We start from the raw sequence: 19297 nt of genomic DNA, 5'->3' as shown, positions 1-19297 counted from the left end.
CCCAGTAAATTAACCCCATGGTTTCCATCTGTCATTTTCATGGACAAGAAGATCCATCTGATAAGACAATGTCCTTTTTGCCTTAGGTACTGGAAAAAAATAGGTTCTTAATTCCACTGTCTACCTTCATTTTCCTCCCTTCTCTATCACACAGAGAAATCTTTCCACATTCTGAGTTTCAGGAGGGGAAGTAGAGGCCACTTCACAGCAGCAAAGTAAGGAGTATATTAAATAATGAATGCCTGGGTTATTAAAAACTCTAAATCACTTTATCAGAGGTTTTTGCTTCTAGTTTGAAGCTTTCACTGTCTATGTTATGTGGTCTTATGTGTTGCAGTCATCACAGTCTTGCCTAAGCAGTATTTTAATGGGATTTTTTGGGAAAGTTTTTAAGTGTTTGAAAATTTTCAGTGCAAAAACATTGTTTGGGCACCTCCAGTTCACAGTAGAAAGCAGCTGACATGAATCGAGTTTGGACAAAAGGAAGCTTGCAGGTTTCATGAAAGAACAATGAGGAAGCTACATAGACAGGTGAGCAAGAGTGGAAAAAACAAACAGGGAAACCTAAAGGATCTGTTTAGAAAGAGAAGAACCCACAGCAGAGAATGCACACACAGAGTATATATCCAGAGAACGCTGTCCATTCCACTCTCCCACACATGAACCACATGCACAGCAACCTTGCTTAGGGAGCCAGTCAACACATCCTAAGAACCACACCCAAGGCACTGATCTGAAGCAAACAAAAAGCAGTATTCTTAAAATTCTTCCAACTCACTTGGAAGAATCAAGCAAATATGTTTATTTACATTTACTTAATGTTTAACAAAGTTTACTTCTGTGGGATTTAATAGCCTTTTTTAGACATTTTTCCATTAAGAATAAACTAGTTCAGTTAAGAGTTATACTGCAGAAGTAAGACTACACACATACCACGTTTTTGTGCCTCCTCTTCATCACTATCACTCTCTTCAGACGATGATGATGACGACGACGATGATGATGAGGACGATGAGGAGGAGGATGAAGATGCTGAAGAACAGGATGAAGATGATGAAGAGCTAGAGCCAGATCGAGAGTGGGAACAAGATGAGGAAGACGAAGAGGATGAAGATGATGACCTGGAAGAACAGGATGATCTATCTGAGTCAGAGTCTGAGTCAGAGCTAGAGTCAGACCCCCTTTTGCTGACTCTCTGTTTTTTGGAAGCGGGGTTTGGAGTCAGAGGCTCTGTCCTTGCTGCCACCATGCGCCTGTCTGTCTCAGCCTTCACGCTAGGTCTGTGGTCTGTCATTTGTATTGGGGTGCCATTTTTGGGACTCAAAGGTTCCGATTTCAGTATTGTCTGTGTCTCCTCTGTGGACATAGATTCCTCTTCAGAAGACTGAGGGTCCTCTTTCAGATTTTCATTTTTAGCTTTTGTGTCCTCAAAAGCATTCACTTTAGCATCTGACAGTCTTGACTGAGGTGTCAGAGGAGAAGCAGATAATGCCATCTGGTACTGGTGCAAGAGTGGAGTAGAAGTCCTTGAGAGAGCCACTTTGTTTTGATTATAGTTCCTCTGGGCAGACATAAATGAGAGTTCCGGATCACGAAGGATATGATAATCTGTCCTGCTAACTCCGTGCTTAGCAGCTCCAATAAGCAAATCCCTGTCGTGAGTCCCACATTCCCACCAGACAGGCAGGTCTGGGTTTGGCTGGCACAGCTTCAGCCGCTCGAACAGCTGGGGGTGTCTGAGGGCCTGCTCTCGCACTTTCCGCAGCAGCTCGATGCGGTACAAGGTCCGGGATGCGCGTTCCTCTGTGATGGGCTGGATAAAAATGTTTGGGTCCACGAGCTCTGCATCAAAACAAAACAAATGAGAACCTGCCAAAACCAACACATCAGCACTTTAGCTAGACAACTCTAATCACTTATGTCTCCTCATTACAAGCTTTTAATTTTCCTCTCGCAATGTTTCCTTAATTCTTCCTCCCCATTTTTATCTTCCAACACATGAAAGAAAAACCTTTTCAAGTCAAGCACCGACAACATAAATTTAAAAAGTACAAACATAGACACCCACCTTCTTTTGAGGGGAGACGACAGACCCTCCTGCACATTGACATGAATGCATACAGGTACTTCTCCAAGCTCTCATCAGTCTTCTTGTGCAGCCGAGCCATTGCTCGAAACTTGGTCCAATCAAACCGTCCCCTTTCAGGGTCAAACACCACTCCAAATGTGGACACGACTCTGTAAAAGTCAGCTTCTTCTCTTCTTGTCCATCTTGACCAGCAAGAAAGAGATACGAAATTCTGTCAACTTTTTCACTGTTTCACACATTATGTCTTTAACATTTTTTACATAAGGGCGGATTGAAAAAGTTCATTTTCATGCTGGACATACCTTTGCTGCCTTTCAATCTTAGCAGCCATCTTTGGATTTAGTGCAGCTTCTTCATATGGAAGCTGCATCATACTGGTTTGTACTGGGAATGTTGGCTGGATCTGCTGGGCCTGCCTGTTTTTACTCGTCCGTTGATAAGCTGTTATCAGGCGGCGCAGGCGCGTTGTTAAGGCAGACTGAGTGGGCCAATAGACTTTGTCCCCTTCCATCATTTGTCCATCTAGATGAAAACCAAGTCATGGGAAAAATGAAGAAGTTGATCACTGCTGGTGTCTGTGGTTCTACACTAGGTAATTTATGTTTTAGCTAAGAATCACAAGATTTAAACAATTCAAAACACAAAAGCAACTGGCTCAGATTTGAAGTTTTATGGATTTACCTCCATCTGCTATTACGAGATCACCTGGGGATGAAACATCATCCTGAAAAAAACCAAAAGTGGAGCATAATTTAAAATACAGCTTTCTCCAGACATTTAGGTTAAACATACATCTTACAACAACATACAATTTCTGAATATGACAAAGAACAAAAGCAACAGTCTGGATAAATGGCTAACAGTGCATACAACAGAACTATGCAACAATTCTCCCTCTCACCCATCCAGACAACTTCAGAAACACATGGAGTAAGCTTTACCAATTTAGAGAAATACAGAAAAAGAAGTAATAATCTGCTCAACAAAAAGGTGGAAGTATTACATTACAAGTGAACATGTGCTAAAGTGTCTAAGTGAATGAGTGTCAAAAGGAGCTATGAATTGGTGCCTACTATACCTCTATGTCATCTTTAAACAGTGCTGGTGCTGGTTTATATTCTGGGTCTTCTACATCCCTGTTAAAATTTCAACACAAAAGAAGCCATTTTAGTAATATTTTACACTACTAACTGAAAATGTCTTACACTCTTTTAAATAAAGCAAAACTGATTTAAATTTAGTAAGAAACTGTATTTAGTTTTTTGTTTGAAATGAAAAAAGTATTTCACAGCAACTTTGGCTTGAATCCTGGTCCCCCCAGGTCACTGTATCATTCAAAGGTTTTCTTTGTGACCCCAACTGAAACCTCAGTGATGAGGCAATGAATAAAAGCAGCTCTCTCTTTCAGCAGCCATCAGTAATTCTCACACTGATCTACTGGGGTCACTGGTCAGCTACACAAGACTAAGACATCAAAGGCTGACCTGAAATCAAGTTAAACACATCCACAGCACTTTACCTCTGAATGCGCTTTTGCACTTCAGTGTCTAAGTAGTATTTTTAATAAATCAACACAAGGAAAAATCCTGGTTAATAACAAGTTACTGCATTTTTCCCCTAACTGTGAAATCCCAAATTTCAGTAGTTGTTGTATCATTCCTATTTTGCACCATATGGAGTCAAATCAAAGTAGTATTCCTTACAACAATGACACCAAACTCATGTAAAACCAGTCTGGAACAGAGTAAGGTACAGGTTCTAAATTCAAATTTGCTTTAAGGCCCCAAAACATTCCCTTCCATACCCATCCATATAATCATTTGCTCTCTGTTCAGCAGCAACTGCTTTCTCATCGGGTTTTCCAACCCTTTCCAAGAAGCAAAGAGCTGGGTCTGCTCTGATAGTGTTGTATTTTTCATAACCTATAAAGGAAAAAAAAGGCAAAAATTCAACTTCCAGAGTAAACAAACAAAAAAATGGAGCGTGGGGTGTTTTTATATTGGGGTGTGGGGACTGTACACACACAGTTACCCTCATTACTCACCATGTTTAAAAACTCCAATTAGAAGAGATTTATCTGCATCTACATCCCACCACTCAGCAGGAACTTCCGAGTGGTCTGGCTCAGGAACCCAAACATCAATTTCACTAAAAAGAATCACCAAGAGTATACTAACATCAATAGAATTCAGAGGAAGAAATAATTTTTTTAATTTTCTTAATACATTTCTACCTTATGTGGGACTTGAAACTTCTCTCTTCAAACACACAAATACAGTAAAACCCTAAAACCAGCAATACAAAACACCCAGACTGCTTGGTATTTTGTATTTGAGACCAGTAAGAGGGGAAGAATACAAAAGCAAAATCAATAAGCAACATTCTTTCTCTCTCAGTGAACTTCAACTCCCAGCAGCCTGTGCTTGCACAACTTTGCAAACCAAGGATTATCTGTGTCAGTGTTTAACAGCATGAGAGGGACTGCTCTTCACCAGTATTTCTGAATCAAATTACAACTTTCTATCTGCCACAAGCTCCTGTGGCAGTGAGTTCAAGAATTTTCAAACAGCAATACTTGCATTAAAAAAGAAAGTAAAAAAAAATAAAGGCACTAATGGAATACACAGCACATAATCAAACGCATGGGAAAACCTGCCAATTATCATGTCAAGTACATAATTCTATCTTTCACTTGCTTTTTCAGTCTATTTGACTCATATTATTTTACTTTATATAGCTAGACTCAAAGAGGAATCAGGACTTCCACATGTCAAGTTGATGAAGTGTTTAGTAAACAAAGAGAAAACAAAAACATGTTCCTCACAGCCTGAGGATAAACACATTTAGTTTTAACATTTGTTATTTAGGTCTAGGCAGATTCTGAATTTTCATCTGACATTTGAAATAAACAAGTAAAAATACTCTCTCTGTAGTTCACCTGGCATCAGTTCCATCAAAGACCTTTTGGAATTCACTACCAATGACTTCTTGTTTTAAGTAATAGAGCATTCTTACTCGAAGTAAGACCCTAAATAAAGAGAAAAGAAAAATACAAATATTAGAACTCTAAAAGCTTTCAATAACTGTGGATGGGTTTTTTTTCTTTTGTAATATTACAGAGATTTCAAGTAATTTTCCTAAAACATACTTATTTCAGTTTTAAGGGTGGTAGCATCCAGCTCAGGTGACCTAAGACTTTTTATTGTCATCACATTTACAAATTGTTTCATTGCTAAATTTCTTTCAAATCTTGAACACCAGGGTCAGCAGAACACTCTTCACTTACTTGATCAAATACTGCTAAGAACAAATTGCTATTTCCCTTTTCCTGCTTAGAACATGCCTTCAGAGAGGGCTGAGTGGGCTGAGACATCCTGCCCTTAACCTCTCCATTCCTTCTCACTCACAATTTGGTGCATGACCCCCTTTTACTTCTCCATGCTCTGTCTCAGTTCTTGACTACAGCTCTATGAATTGTCCAAGAAGAATATAACAAGTTTTGCTACAGAAAAATTATTTATGTAAACCAAGCTCATTCACTGCCATGAATGACTAAGCTTTCACAAGCTGGTAGCTCAGATCCTCTGAAGCCTAGAAAAAGTGCCAGGGAAACAGCATGTAAGATTGAGGGGCAACAACTTCAGTGCTTTCAGCCTCTCTGATAAGCACTCCCACTCTTCAGTACCTTGGCTGCTGCAAGGCATCCCAAACATGTTAGCAAGAGATCTCTTCACACACAAAAACAGATCAAAAATTGTAACAGAATTACTTTACATGTGAAATCATCTCTTCACCTCCAAATACACCACAACCCATTTATTCTAATCAAAGTAACACCAGTAAAACCTCTTTTACTACTGCCACAGCTATTCTAAAGTCTAAGACAATGAGAAACTCGAAGGAAAAAACAAACGTCGAAAGACATTCACATTTCAGGTAATCCTTACTTGTTGCAATGGTGTTTTATGTGCTTTTTGTATCCTTCATCTTGCAACAGATGCTCTGGATTGTATTTTCGAAGCCATTCTGCTTTGTGTATATCAAAAGTGCTAGCCTGGGTCTTCACTTTTTTTCCTTTTCTTCCTCTAGGCACAGGGGCTGATAAGCCTATATAATGTAAATAATTAAAAATATATAGGGTAAAATATTAAAGATATAGATATAGATGCCCACAATATTTATAGTTCCTATATCCTATATAGATATTGTGATCTGCAGTGCAGGAACAACACTAACATCAGTTTCTGTATGTGAGTCCTTGTGTCTCAGAGCACCTCTGGAGCACAGATCACCAGTAAGGACAAACAGGAGAGGGGGAGAAGAGGAGTGTGCTGTCTGTCACCTGCTATGGAACAGAATAGGTTCTTACCAACTGAAATGAAAGCTCACACCAAACACCATTAGGGTAAGCCATCAAATCAAGGCAAAGCAGCAATGACACTTCTTTGCCCATCAGTTGAATTGTGTGCTTGAAATAAATCCCATTTATTTCAAGTAGGATGTGTTCAGAGAGGGGTTTTAGCTGTTTTTATCCCAGTACCACAGGCACACATCTATTAAGCTGTTTAAGTGCAGGAACACATGAAGTCCTTACCGAGGTGGTTCTGTAACTCTCGTGTCTGCCCATCCTCTGTTGGGGTGATGAGATCCCATATAAAACTCTTGATTTTCTCATCCCCTCTGTAGTGAACAAGACAATAGGCTAACAGGGCTCGGCAAATGATCTCCACATCGTGTTCATTCAGCTGCCTCTTGAAGCGACCATGGGACAGAATTTCTCTCCACCGACCCCACCTAGTCCAAAGTGAAACACAAATCAGCACCTGCAAGTGAAACACCCGGGTAGCTACAGACTTCTCTTACAAAAGAGCATTTTCCTCTAAAATATTTAGCTTTTAATCTTTTTCTTTCAGCTTAAGTTACTGAGGAGAAATAAGAAAGTAACATTTGCAAAATAACTCCAAGTGATTAAAACAGAGTTTTAAACAAAAAGTGCCTCTCTACAAAAATATGAATGATTGTTTTAAATTTCAAATACATAAAACTGATGGGAACTCATTCTGACAAGGATGCTGTTATTTTTCTTGTAAGATGGGTGAGAGAAGACCTAAGATCTGATTTCCAAATCAACTCATCTGATTTCAGTATGCTTAAAATAACTGGTTAGATTCTCAGTTCCTATTTGTGCCTCACAGAAGTGCAAGATGTTCTACAATTATGAAAATCAAGTTACCTACTGAGGCTTTATTTCAGACATTTTTTAAGGAGTCTTGAGCCTGCCTGCAGCACTTACTGAAATGATTTTTAGAGAGATTCCTGTAGTGCCCATGCTAAATGCTATACTCTCATTTAAAGAAAGATTTTCCACCCTTCTTTCTTAATGTTTCTTTAATTGCAAATTGTCAGGAATATTTATTACGGGGTGCAAGACAAATTCCTGTTTTAAAACCATCCTCTGCACACACACCAGGTTATTGCCAATATAGAGTTAAGCTATTCCACAAATACAATTTACTACATGGAAGAAACTACATTTTTCAAACACAGAAAGAAGAAGGAGGTCCAGCATACCCATAGACCAGCAAGTTCTTCTCCACACGGAAGCACTCTGTCCTCCCGTAGCCGTTGGAGCGGTCACACGGCCGCCGCAGCTTTGGCTTTTCCTCTCCCTCACTCTCCACCTCGGACAACTCTGCCAGCTCATCCTTTGTAGCACTGAAGGGCCGTGTTTGTTTCCTGATTCTTGGGGTATCAATAACCAGGCTGTTCTGCAAAATTGCAAACAAATCTTGTGAGAGAAACAGTTGGTGAGTTTTTTCAAGTACATGGCTTCAATTCAGAAACCATTCCTATCTCTTGTCATACACAGCTATTTCCTGAAGACACTGAACACCCATGGAGCAACTAAAACATTTTGTGGTATTTAAGGCAACAAACAATGAGTTTCATATGCTAATGCCAGTACATTAGTTACAAACAACAGAGTATCAATACTCAGACTACTCTGCAGTCTTTGTGAGAGAAAAGGGGCACTGAAACCTTTTTGAATCAAATGCATGGGGAATGTCTTCAAGTACAGGACACAGATTTCAGTATTATAAAATTTTCAGTATTATAATTATATTATTTCAGTATTATAAAATTAGTCACTTTTTTTACAGACAGAGAAATGGGGCAATCAGAATAATTCCATACTTTCAATCATTTTCAGGTCTTTGACAGAAGTCAGAAATGTCCAAACTTTTTCTGGACAGCAGGGATAGAGGAAATACTGCTGTCAGCAGGCTGACTGCTCATGCACAAATAAGGCAGTGCAAAAGTCTGATTTGTTGAAATATTAATCAAAAAGCACCAGAAATCCCATACCTGCAATTTCAGAATTCAACAGCAAGCACATACTTGAAAAAAAACTCACATTAAAAAGTACTTACTCTACCACTGATAGCATCGATATCTATTTCTGCTTTTTTGGCCCATTTCTGCCAGAAGTTGGGATCATCTAGTGAAATATCAGTTCTGTTTCCAGATGCAACAAAACTAGCCTGTAATAAATAAAACTAAAGCTTACCAACATCATATATCAAAAGTTTGTAGTTTGCCTCACTACTGTGAAGATTGCCTGACCTTATTTCAAGAAAAATCTCCCAAGCAGCTGTTAAGACTTTAGAAGTTACTTACACTGCAAAGCAACTCAAAAGTTCTCCTCCCCTCAATTTTTAAAAATCAGATCCATAATATATCAGAAAAATCTAATGAACTTTTATGCACCATCAGGAGAGAAGAACATTAAGCAGCAAGATTCTTCTGCTTCTAAGTCTGAATCTAAATTACTCGAATGGAAGAAAAAAGAATCTTTTGAAGAGGCTTATCAGCATTTGGGGATTTCATCTCATGCAGAAGCACTCGCTTGAGGGAAATTTCAAAGGGGCGTTTAAGCTGCCAACAATCAAAGCCTGAGTGCATGGAATAGGCTTAATTTCAGAAGGCATTTAAAAAACCCTGATACACTGCATTTGGGAAAAGAGTAAATACATATAAAAAATTCTAACTCTTCTGATAAAAAGACAGTGATTATGATCTTTAGAAATCTACTTCTTATTTAAGCCATAATCAGCAAGATATAAAAAAACCTAAATAAACATATAAATAAATAATATTTTAAAATGTTGCTATTTAAGAATATAAATATATATTTATGATATTTTAAGTCTTTTTTTTTTCTTTGCCTTTTTAATTCTTAAAGAATTCTCACAATTGCATTCAGGAAGTGCCCACACCCCAAGCTCAGTTTTACTGCTTGATATTTTACACTCTCAGCCCTCTTTCCATGTACATATATGTATCTGCACTCACTGCTATTTTAGGAGGTTTCTTATTTTGCTTCTCCAATTCTCACCAAAAAAGCTCAAGGTTCAAAATATATCCTTTGTTTATGCATTTTTAGTACAGGCCTGACAATTTTTACCCTTACTGTCATATACATTTCCCCCTGCCCTTAATGTATCTAAATACAAATAGATCTATAAATAAACTTGTTTTAATATTCTAGGTTAATGCAGCTTATTATATCTCACACAACCCCCAGCCTTTTCCAAAGCAGCATAGATCCATTACTTATCCTTGCTCAAGAACACTCCTTGCACCTGGCATTTACAGAATCTGCCTGTGGCAATCTGGTTTTTTATGTGCACTTCAACGTAAACATACAAATGCAAGAACCCTAAAAATGTACCTCACACACACCCCCATTAAACACAAGTAAACATAACTTAAAAATAAAGCCTAAGTTCTACAGCATCCAGTCATATTTACAGTCTTTCCTGTCCCAGAACACCCTGCTGCTCTGCACCTTGGCAAACGTGGAGCCTCTTCCCTCCGACTCAATGGTGATGGTTTTAGTCCGACGCTGCAGGATCTGGTCAATGTCTTCCTCACAGAACTTGGAGCCTTCATCCTCTTCATCCATAATGGCACCATAGGCACCTCTTCGAAGCAAGTCTTCTATTTCTTTTTTGGAGAGTTGTTGGATCTGAGCAAATAAAATCGGGTTTAGACAGTCAGGAAAAAAATCCCTGAATCTTTACTCTTTACTTTCCCATCTTTCCACAACCTAACTGTGCCTTATGATTTATAAGTCTAAATCTGGAGGATTAAACGCTATGAGAAAAGTCTAGCTGACAGCTGAAATAATAAATTAGGTGCTAACAGTATACATTTTTACAAGTATGCCTTTTTTTTGGCTATTCTTAACACCATGATGTGCACGTTTAAAAAACAATTACCAGTTCATACTTACGTTAAAGTAACACATTATCTTAATATGATAAGATACAAGGAAACAAAGAGAAACTTTTCTCCTTGTTTTAACTTTGACATTATCTACCTTGAACTTTATGAGGCATGAAATAGTGAAAGATTTATAAGTGTAACTGACTAGATTTAAAATTGTATCAGCTATATGGCTAGTCCACATCAGAAAACAGAATGGAGATGCAAATGACAGAAAAGGAAAAGTGGCAGCTTCTGTAATTCAAAGTAATTCCCACATGATTACAAAAGCAAAAGGAAGGTTATTTCAGGAAAGAAATCTACATACACCACCAACACTGTTTTCTCTTCCACTCATACTCTGCAAGACAGCCTTATCCAGTCCCAGTTTCAGACTTGCTCTGTCAAACATCTCTCTCTCATAGGAATTACGTGTGATCAGCCTGTAGACCTTCACTGCTTTGTTCTGACCAATCCTGTGGCATCGGGCTTGGGCCTTTGGAAGGAAGGGAGGAGGACAGTTAGAAATTTGGACTGATCTTTAAAAAAATTGTTTCTTTTGTAATCCAATCCAAAAATAGAAGCATGAACTCAAAAGGAGTCAACATACATTCACGCAAACAGAAGCTATCAGGCATTTTCCACATTGCAAACAGTTTTTAAACACAGTGTAGCAAGAAAAATGCAGATGAATGACCTGTACTGAATGCTCCTGACTGGTACTTCCCTTGCAGTAACAGCAGATAAAAAATCTGCTAGCTCCTAGGTTAGCTGATCTCCTGATACAAACAGTGAAGGAGATGCAACTTGAGAATTATTTCAATTTCAGCATCCAATTCCTAGATTTGATTAATTCACTTTTTCTTAATGCATATTAATCCTTTTCTGTATATTACGTTTCAACTGAACATCTCTATTTCCATAAACTGTGTTAGTCAGTACATGCAGAATATAGCCCCTGGGTTCGCAGTGTCATCAATTCTTAAGGGTTTTATCAAATCACTGATTTTACCTGTGCTGTATTTTTCAAAAGTAACTGATTTGAAAGAAAAGTTTCCAATGAAATGAAATCTCCTCTGAATTGAAGGCATCAAAAAACTTTAAAAACATGCCTTAAAAACATGAATGTTTTAAAACTATGTGTGTTCAAACAGAGACAATATTCAAAGTGAGGCAATTTTTATCCACCGGGTTTAATTAGGGCTCTCTACCACGCTCAAAGGAATTTACCTGCAGGTCATTTTGGGGATTCCAGTCAGAATCAAAGATGATGCAGGTGTCTGCTGCAGTGAGGTTGATGCCCAGGCCCCCGGCCCTGGTGCACAGGAGGAAGACGAAGCGGTCCGAGTCCGGCTTGCTGAAGCGGTCGATGGCCGCCTGCCGCAGGTTCCCGCGCACGCGCCCGTCGATCCGCTCGTACAGGTACCTGCAATGGTCCCACCACAGCACTGCAAATGGTCTGCAGCTGACAGGGCCTCTGACAGCCCTACTGCTTACATTTATCTTTATTACACATTTATTCTGTACAGTGAATGAAGGAGATGAAGACTGGGACTAGCAGTGGCTAACGACCAAGAACCGTGTCAGAACTTGCACAGCTGTGGTACCAATGCACACCAGCAAGTCTGAACACTGAGCATTTTAAGATAAGCTCTTCTGCTCTTTGTCCACTAAGCAGCTACCTGATTATACCTGCATTACTTAGTTGCATTAAAACACACCCTAACCTGAAGTTCCATGTGGACACTCAAGTTTTTCACATATTATCCTTGGATCCCTGTCTAGGGTCACAGAAGCAGGACAGTGGACTCTTGTATTATATGGACTGAACACATTAAGGGTAACACATTAACCAGAAACCAGAACTTGGTGAGCTGTCACTGGACAAACTGCACACTGATTCTGTAAAGATTAAGAGAAATGGGACAAAAATGACATGACAGCACCTTTAACAGTCTTTATCAAGGCTTCCTAGATAAAACCCAGCAAATTTTCAAGCCTGAAGTAAAACTGTCATTTGTTACCTTTGACTATTACAAAGACTGCTTTGAAAGTTCTAAAATCAAGCAAAATGCTTAAAAAGGGAGCAAATATTTCTGTACTTGTAAACCGAGTAACATGTTGAATATGTACTAGCAGTCAAAAGGCCTGACAACCATTTTTCTTCTCATCAGCTCTAAAATGGCACAGCAGATAATCCACAGGACCACAGGCATTCTGGCAGACAGCCATCTATTTCCTGCAGGCCTGAATTCTGTTAAGTGCTAAGTCTGATCATGTGTGCACTCCAACATTTCTAATCAAATGGCAGCACACAGCAAATTTCAGCTTCCATGGATTTCAAAAGATTCCAGCTGTAGATATGATTCACTGGTCTAAATGTAACAACGCTGCAGAAAAAGAAACATTTTCCATCCTGAATTATAAGTACTACTATGAAGTTAAAATTAATCTTTTAAAATAAAATAGAAATTGTTGCACTCCTAGTTCAAACAGACAGCTTTAATATAAAACTATCACTAAAACAGATACTAAAATAATCTACTATCCAATATTCCAGTATCCACTGAAGGAAGGCTTAACATTAATAATTTTTGGTTTTCAACATGTTAACTCTGTGTTATTATGATGTAGTTCACTGACAGTTACACACTTCAAAGCAGAATGTACACTGCAACAAATCCACTGGTATAACAGAACTATGCCTTGTTATAGATTTTCAGGTTGATACAGCAACTACTAATTGTACCCAAGTTTAATGTTTAAGGCTTTATGCATTTATTTAGTCACATGCTCAAAAAAGCATGTTTTAAGCATAATTAGTTTCCATGGAGTCAATAGTCTGTAATAATCAGAGGGTGCAATTTCATGTGATGGTAAAAGCCAGCCTAAGGAGCAGGTTTATGGCTGGCAGCTCAACTCTGCTGCAAAATTCAAAGCAGTTAATTTAGCAAAGATAGGAAGAACATTTGCACTTTTACATTAATAAAAACACATCCTCAATCGTTTATCCCTTTGTTTAATGGAAAAAGCAATAGACTGAAGCACATGGTTTACTCAAATTGGACTATCTCCCTTCAGTTTTTCTCTCAAGTTTTTAATTAGTTGTGAACAAATGATCACAGAACACAAAGATACACACTGACTAGCAAAAAAAGAAAACAGAACTCCCAGCTCTGGTGGGCTGCTGTCATTAACCCTGCACTACCATTCACACAGAACAATATACTACAGGATACAGAAGATGAATCTTACCTTTTATGTATAAGGTAATCCTCCAAAATATCAAGGCAGCGCACCATCTGAGAGAAGATGAGGACCTTGTGGCCTCCTGCTTTCATTTTTGGAAGAAGCTTATCAATAAGAACTAATTTGCCAGCAGACTGGATCATTGCTTGCAGGTGGAAGTCAGGAGCACTTGGATTATATGTTTCTTTAAACTCTCCAAGGATCTTCTCTTCAGCACCTATTGAAGAATATATTTCCATATCTATGGATGTATCGACACAAATTTCTCCACATACATTCAAATTGAAGATACCAAAATCGGTGCTGTACTCTAAATATCCTCCTTTAGGCACTGATGGAGACAGAACTGAGTTCTGGAGGGATGAGAAGTCTAAGCAAGAACATCTATTTTTATCAGCTTTGAAAACAAGTTTTTAAGCAGAACACCATGCAAAAAAAAACCACCTTGATTGAGGTGAACACCCCTCCTCCAAATTTTAAAAAACTGAAATATTTATTCTCAAGTATTGGTGTGTAAAAAAATTACTAAAAAAGTTCTTTTGTTTTTGTGATATTTTAAATGGATCATGAGTCTTCGCAAAAACCCAGTATTTTGAAAAATACTTCTGAAACCACAGCTGAAACTTTTACAGTGTAAAGTGTATCTTCTTGCAAGTCAGGAAAAACATCAGTTATTTAGTAAGGGAGAAAAGCAATGAACAGATCGTATCACTTGAAAGAAGCATTCATTTTAAAACTTACACCTAAAAGTTTCTTGTTCATATTTCTTATAAAGAGCCGTACCATTTCTGTTAGATTATTGCTTCTAAATGTTCTGTGAAATCCTAGAGAACAAGTTCAAGCTTCAGTCCTCAAACGTGCAAATGCCTCACAACTTTGTCTTGTATCTATCAAAAAAAATTTTTCCACCTAATCCAATCATTGGAAAATCCAAAGAAAGCATCGAAGAATTATTACAAAATTCTTACGTATTTTAAATAAAGGCAAAATAATAAGCTAAAACCCCCTCAGTCCTTATTCTGTATTTACCTTTGATGAGATAAGGGTGATTACAACACTTTCTGAGTTCCATCATAGTGTTAACCAGATTGGGTACATTCGCCTGCCCTGCTCCTTTGGATAAGAAAGCAAAGTTTTTCTCCAAAATCGCTCGGTAGTATTTCTTCTGAATATTAGTTAGCTCTACTTCAATTATGGTTTCCTCCTTAGGAGCCAGCTTTTTTTCTACATCTTCTTTTAATCTTCTGAGCATCATGGGTTTCAGGATAGCTTGTAGTTTCTGAACCTAAAGGAAGCACAACCATTTGTTGGAACATGAAAAAAGGTAATACTGTAGCTCAATGAACCTAAACTCTAAAGCTCAGATAACTCATACCTGTTCCTCTGTTTTAAGGTCTCCGAACTCTTGCATGAACGTAGATTCAGCAGGAAACCGCAATGGTTCCAGAAAATGAAGGAGGCTAAATAATTCTTCTACTGTGTTCTGCAGTGGAGTACCTGTTAACAGCACTTTATGCTCCTAAAAAAGGAAAAAAGCACCTTACATAACCTTATCTGCACACATTTGCAAAAATGTTTGTGTTAATTCTGAGCATCAAAACCTGAAAATACCAGTTCTGTGTGTCACTAACCACACAGTTAATACAGATAAGCAGATTTCTCAAAAAACCATCAGCAAGTATCTTCTAGTAGCTTTCCTTTAAATTTTCTCTTCCTACATCTGTAATGAAGGAATGAGTGAACACTTCAACTTGCCTGTAATATTCACAGATTTATAATTCTCCCTCTCTGTAGCGTGAAAAATATACACTGAGCATGTATCAGAAAACAACTCAGGACTTCTGAGAACACACAGGAAAGTAATAATGAAGCAATAAAAAAATGCAAAATTAGTCATGGTGCATCTGATACATGGTAGTATCTGCTTTTAAAAATCTATCGCTGTATAAAATAAAATCTTAACTACGGGACTAGACAATCAGTCTGTTTAAAATTCTACTACTTGCATGATGTTATTGTTAAATAACTTGCTTAAAATACTTCCTGAATTTTAGCACATTGCACAAAAATGAAAGCAAATTTTAAATGTTATTTTCATCCTAATCAAAACAAAAAGTATAAAACAGTATCGTCAGAAAAAGATTGTGCTTACAGTGAGAACTTGCCACATTTTGTTTAATCACAAATATATCAGCATAAGCTATCAAAACCACATATGTTTGAAGAGTATCAGAAATTAGTTATCTCTCAAGAAACACTACTTGAGAGGTCTTTTATGGCACGTAAAGTAAATTTTTAATTTATTATCATACTATACTGAACTAAAATCAACCATAAAAGTGAACTACAGTTACTCACAAGGTTCATTAATTTTAGTCCTTCCAAAAGTTTGCAGTTTTTGTTCTTCAGTCTGTGAGCTTCATCAATAATAACACACCGCCACTCGATTGCATTCAATTCTGGACACCCACCAAGAATCATTTCAAAAGTTGTGATAATGGCCTGGAACCTGTAGGTACCTCGAACAATTCGGCCCTAGAAATTCATCAACACACACAATTTGTTACATCCCCTCCCATCCCATCTACTGAATTTACAGATTTTGTTGTTGAAATTCGGCCAGGAGCTAGACACTGGATTTTACATTATAAATGGCATTGTCATCACACTTAATAATCTTTGTACCTCTCTAACTAATACTAATGAGTAATTACTCATGGACCCAAATCCAGTATTATCTAAGCAACAGAAAAAATTTAACCCCTGTTAAATTACAGATATAACCATCTAATGGAACTGTTTCAAAAGGTGCACATACATAAAACCCCATTTTTAATGCTGAGAAAACCTGAAATAGTGACAGGAAAAATTCTGTGGTAAATCAGTCAAAAGATAAGATGTTAATACAGCTAGCAGTCAAGCAGTAAGTAATCACAGTATCACCTGAGAACCAAATAAAAACTTTTTCCCCAGTTTACTCCATTGGTCTGACAAGGAGAACTTGGCCTTCAGCAAGGCACTACAGAATAACTCACTAGGCAAACAAGATGCCATTTTGATATTTAGCACTAATTAATAAAAAGTTCTCAGCTTTATCAATTTTGAAGAAATACCATGAGAACTAAAAAAAAAAAATTTAGGTACAATATATAGAAAAGGGAAAAAAACCCTTTTAAAATAGTCAGGCTTCAAGTTTTTCCCATTTAATGGTGTGTATTTCAGAAAAGCAAGTTCAGACTGTACACAGTTAACACCAGCAAAAGGAAATCAGCTACATAAAGGTAGCAGAGCTTAATCAGTATTATTTTTTTTTCTCCCTGCTCTTCCAATTCAGGACCCAACTGCAACCATCTGTGTACACTTTAATCTCCACAAGAGTACCAGCATCACTGCTATTCAATTGCAAAATTACTCAGCACAGTGAAACAACACACACATCTTGCAGCAAACACTGCCACTGAATTTACCCAGTAAGCATTTGTTGAAGATGCTCATATGTAACATCCTGGAACGTGAAGTGACTTTCACCAAGATAAGCACACGGATAATGTCAAGTACCCTTGTCCCTGCTGCCACCTGAGCCGTGTTTGGGGTGAGTTATTGCACACAGGTGACGTTACAGTACCTGGGAGTCCCTGAAGTACATCTCATACTGCTGGATCATCTGCCTGCTGATCATGCTGCCGTGGTACACCACCACGTTCAGGTCAGTCCACGTGCGGAACTCCCTCTCCCAGTTCGTTATGGTGGAAAGCGGAGCTATGATCAGGAAAGGGCCTCTTATACCCGTCAGGAGGATTTCATACAGGAATGTAATGGACTGAATGGTTTTGCCAAGGCCCATTTCATCTGCTAAAATGCAATTTCGCCTGAAAACAAAAAATATTTGTTACTATCATCAAAGAAAGTACAGACTGCAAAGTTGTTACTAGAATGAACAATTTACAAAATCAAAGCTCAAATAATTTACAACAACAATCAAAACTGAGGCACTGCAAAAAGATCCTTGAAAGCATTCCCTGGTTAAGGTGAAAGAATGTGCACAAAATCTTTGAGTAAAGCTTTGCATCAGGTTTAGCACTGTCAAAACCTGAGAATGGAATGTTCTGTGAAGTTCCCCTACAAAAATATTTCAGAAGTATTCTTTTGGGACTACCTTTGCCCTAATAAAGGAATTTAAATTAAGCAGGTTTCCTACACGCACATTCACCTTGACAGAACTGCTAGAAATTAATGATGATTCCCTAGAAATCACACATGGAAAGTATCCCAGCTACAATCTCATGAAAATAGTGCATTAGAGCATCATTAAAAATTTCCCTTTTTGACTCCAGAAGTAGACAAATGCCTGTAAGTAAATTAGTGCATGAAGCACCACTACATGCTCACCCTCAGCCATCCATTCCAGCCCTTCACTCTGCAGAGGTCACACAGCTCTGCACTGCTTGAATGAGAACTAAAATCAGATTTCTCCCTGCAAATCAATACCATGCATGGTAAAATGCTACATCTGCTGCTATCATCTCTGTAAGGGACATGCAACTGGTTCTTTGGAAATACAGCAAGCAGGAAGATTCATTAACAGAAAATCGACTTAGAGAAGATACATCATTCTGGAAAAGATATTCCAAGTAATTGTATTTTTGTTCATAAAACAGCATTAATGCACAAAATTTAACTTTAGCTTAAAATACAGATAATGCTATTATTCACTAGCCTTACTTTTGAAGAGAGGTAACTTTATCAGACTATTTCTAGCAATCATTTTGAAAGATGAAAGTGTTTACCAGTTTCAAAAACTGTGAAAGCTTGAGCTTTGGTTGTTTTTTAATCTCCTCATAGCCACTGAAAATTTATTTTCAGTTATGTTAGTTGCATTATTTTAATATTTTGTTAATTTTTGTTGATAAAACATCCTTGTACACCCAAAGGGAGAGAAATTTGTTCCAGTTACATCCTTTTAGCTATAAGCAGAGAAACTGCAATAAATTCAGGTAAAACGGTATTCATCCCCACTGAAAGTGATTCACTCCATACAGTTTAAAATATACATTAAAAAATATTCCATGCATATACCTATTGTACCAGTTGAACAGGAGCCAGTTAAGTCCTTCCAGTTGATACTCCCTGAGCTGATTGCCATTTTTATATTCCCTGGACTGTTCTATCTTCTTCCAGGAGTTTGGAGGTGGTCGGTCCTTTAAGGGAAAGATTAATATATGCACAGATTGACACATGCTTTATTTTTCCAAAATATCTAACCCCACTATTTTGTGAGTGTACCACTTTAGATTTAGAATGTTATTACTCAACCTTGAAAGTGAAATGTCATTGCTAACATCACTTGCACATTAATATCTGCTGAAATCTGAGTTTTGTATTTATTTTTCTCTATGAAGTGCTATTTTTACAATTAATTTAAGTCTATATGATAATTAAATTAAACAACTGGTTTCTAAAAAATAGAATACAAATACTTTGGCAGGAATATTATGGCACACAAATTCATTTACATATGAAACTTCAAGACTACATGAACTTTCCCTTTGGCAGCTCTAAGAGCAGGCAAGAGAGCTGACTGAGTATTGGGGTTAACAACATCCCTGAAGTCCTAAGTAGCTCTGGAAACTGATGCTGAAGCAGTCTGGGCATCTACAGTGTTACTGTGATCCTGCCCTCTCCCTTCTGCAC

At 37.8% G+C, this 19297-nt stretch overlaps 1 protein-coding gene across 5 annotated transcripts in view; it reads right to left on the bottom strand.

The window, feature by feature from the left end:
* CHD9 (chromodomain helicase DNA binding protein 9) overlaps window positions 1–19297 on the bottom strand; it is a 77967-nt gene that overhangs the window by 12957 nt on the left and 45713 nt on the right. For all 5 annotated transcript variants that reach the window (XM_063410431.1, XM_063410433.1, XM_063410432.1 and 2 more), the window contains 21 exons: window positions 18683–18804; window positions 17232–17475; window positions 15965–16141; window positions 14982–15125; window positions 14636–14891; window positions 13613–13823; window positions 11588–11783; window positions 10686–10853; window positions 9939–10118; window positions 8521–8631; window positions 7661–7857; window positions 6684–6883; window positions 6037–6196; window positions 5028–5117; window positions 4134–4237; window positions 3894–4011; window positions 3168–3225; window positions 2771–2813; window positions 2392–2611; window positions 2069–2271; window positions 934–1842 (listed from right to left, as the gene is read on the bottom strand). In XM_063410431.1, the coding sequence (XP_063266501.1) occupies window positions 934–1842; window positions 2069–2271; window positions 2392–2611; window positions 2771–2813; window positions 3168–3225; window positions 3894–4011; window positions 4134–4237; window positions 5028–5117; window positions 6037–6196; window positions 6684–6883; window positions 7661–7857; window positions 8521–8631; window positions 9939–10118; window positions 10686–10853; window positions 11588–11783; window positions 13613–13823; window positions 14636–14891; window positions 14982–15125; window positions 15965–16141; window positions 17232–17475; window positions 18683–18804 (4111 nt within the window). The remainder of the gene's footprint in view (window positions 1–933; window positions 1843–2068; window positions 2272–2391; window positions 2612–2770; window positions 2814–3167; window positions 3226–3893; window positions 4012–4133; window positions 4238–5027; window positions 5118–6036; window positions 6197–6683; window positions 6884–7660; window positions 7858–8520; window positions 8632–9938; window positions 10119–10685; window positions 10854–11587; window positions 11784–13612; window positions 13824–14635; window positions 14892–14981; window positions 15126–15964; window positions 16142–17231; window positions 17476–18682; window positions 18805–19297) is intronic.

Source organism: Prinia subflava, chromosome 13 (genome assembly GCF_021018805.1).
Source record: "Prinia subflava isolate CZ2003 ecotype Zambia chromosome 13, Cam_Psub_1.2, whole genome shotgun sequence".
In the NCBI taxonomy this organism is placed as follows: domain Eukaryota; kingdom Metazoa; phylum Chordata; class Aves; order Passeriformes; family Cisticolidae; genus Prinia; species Prinia subflava.
Note: the sequence above shows the minus strand (reverse complement) of the source record. Positions and strands in the feature narration are given on the sequence as shown.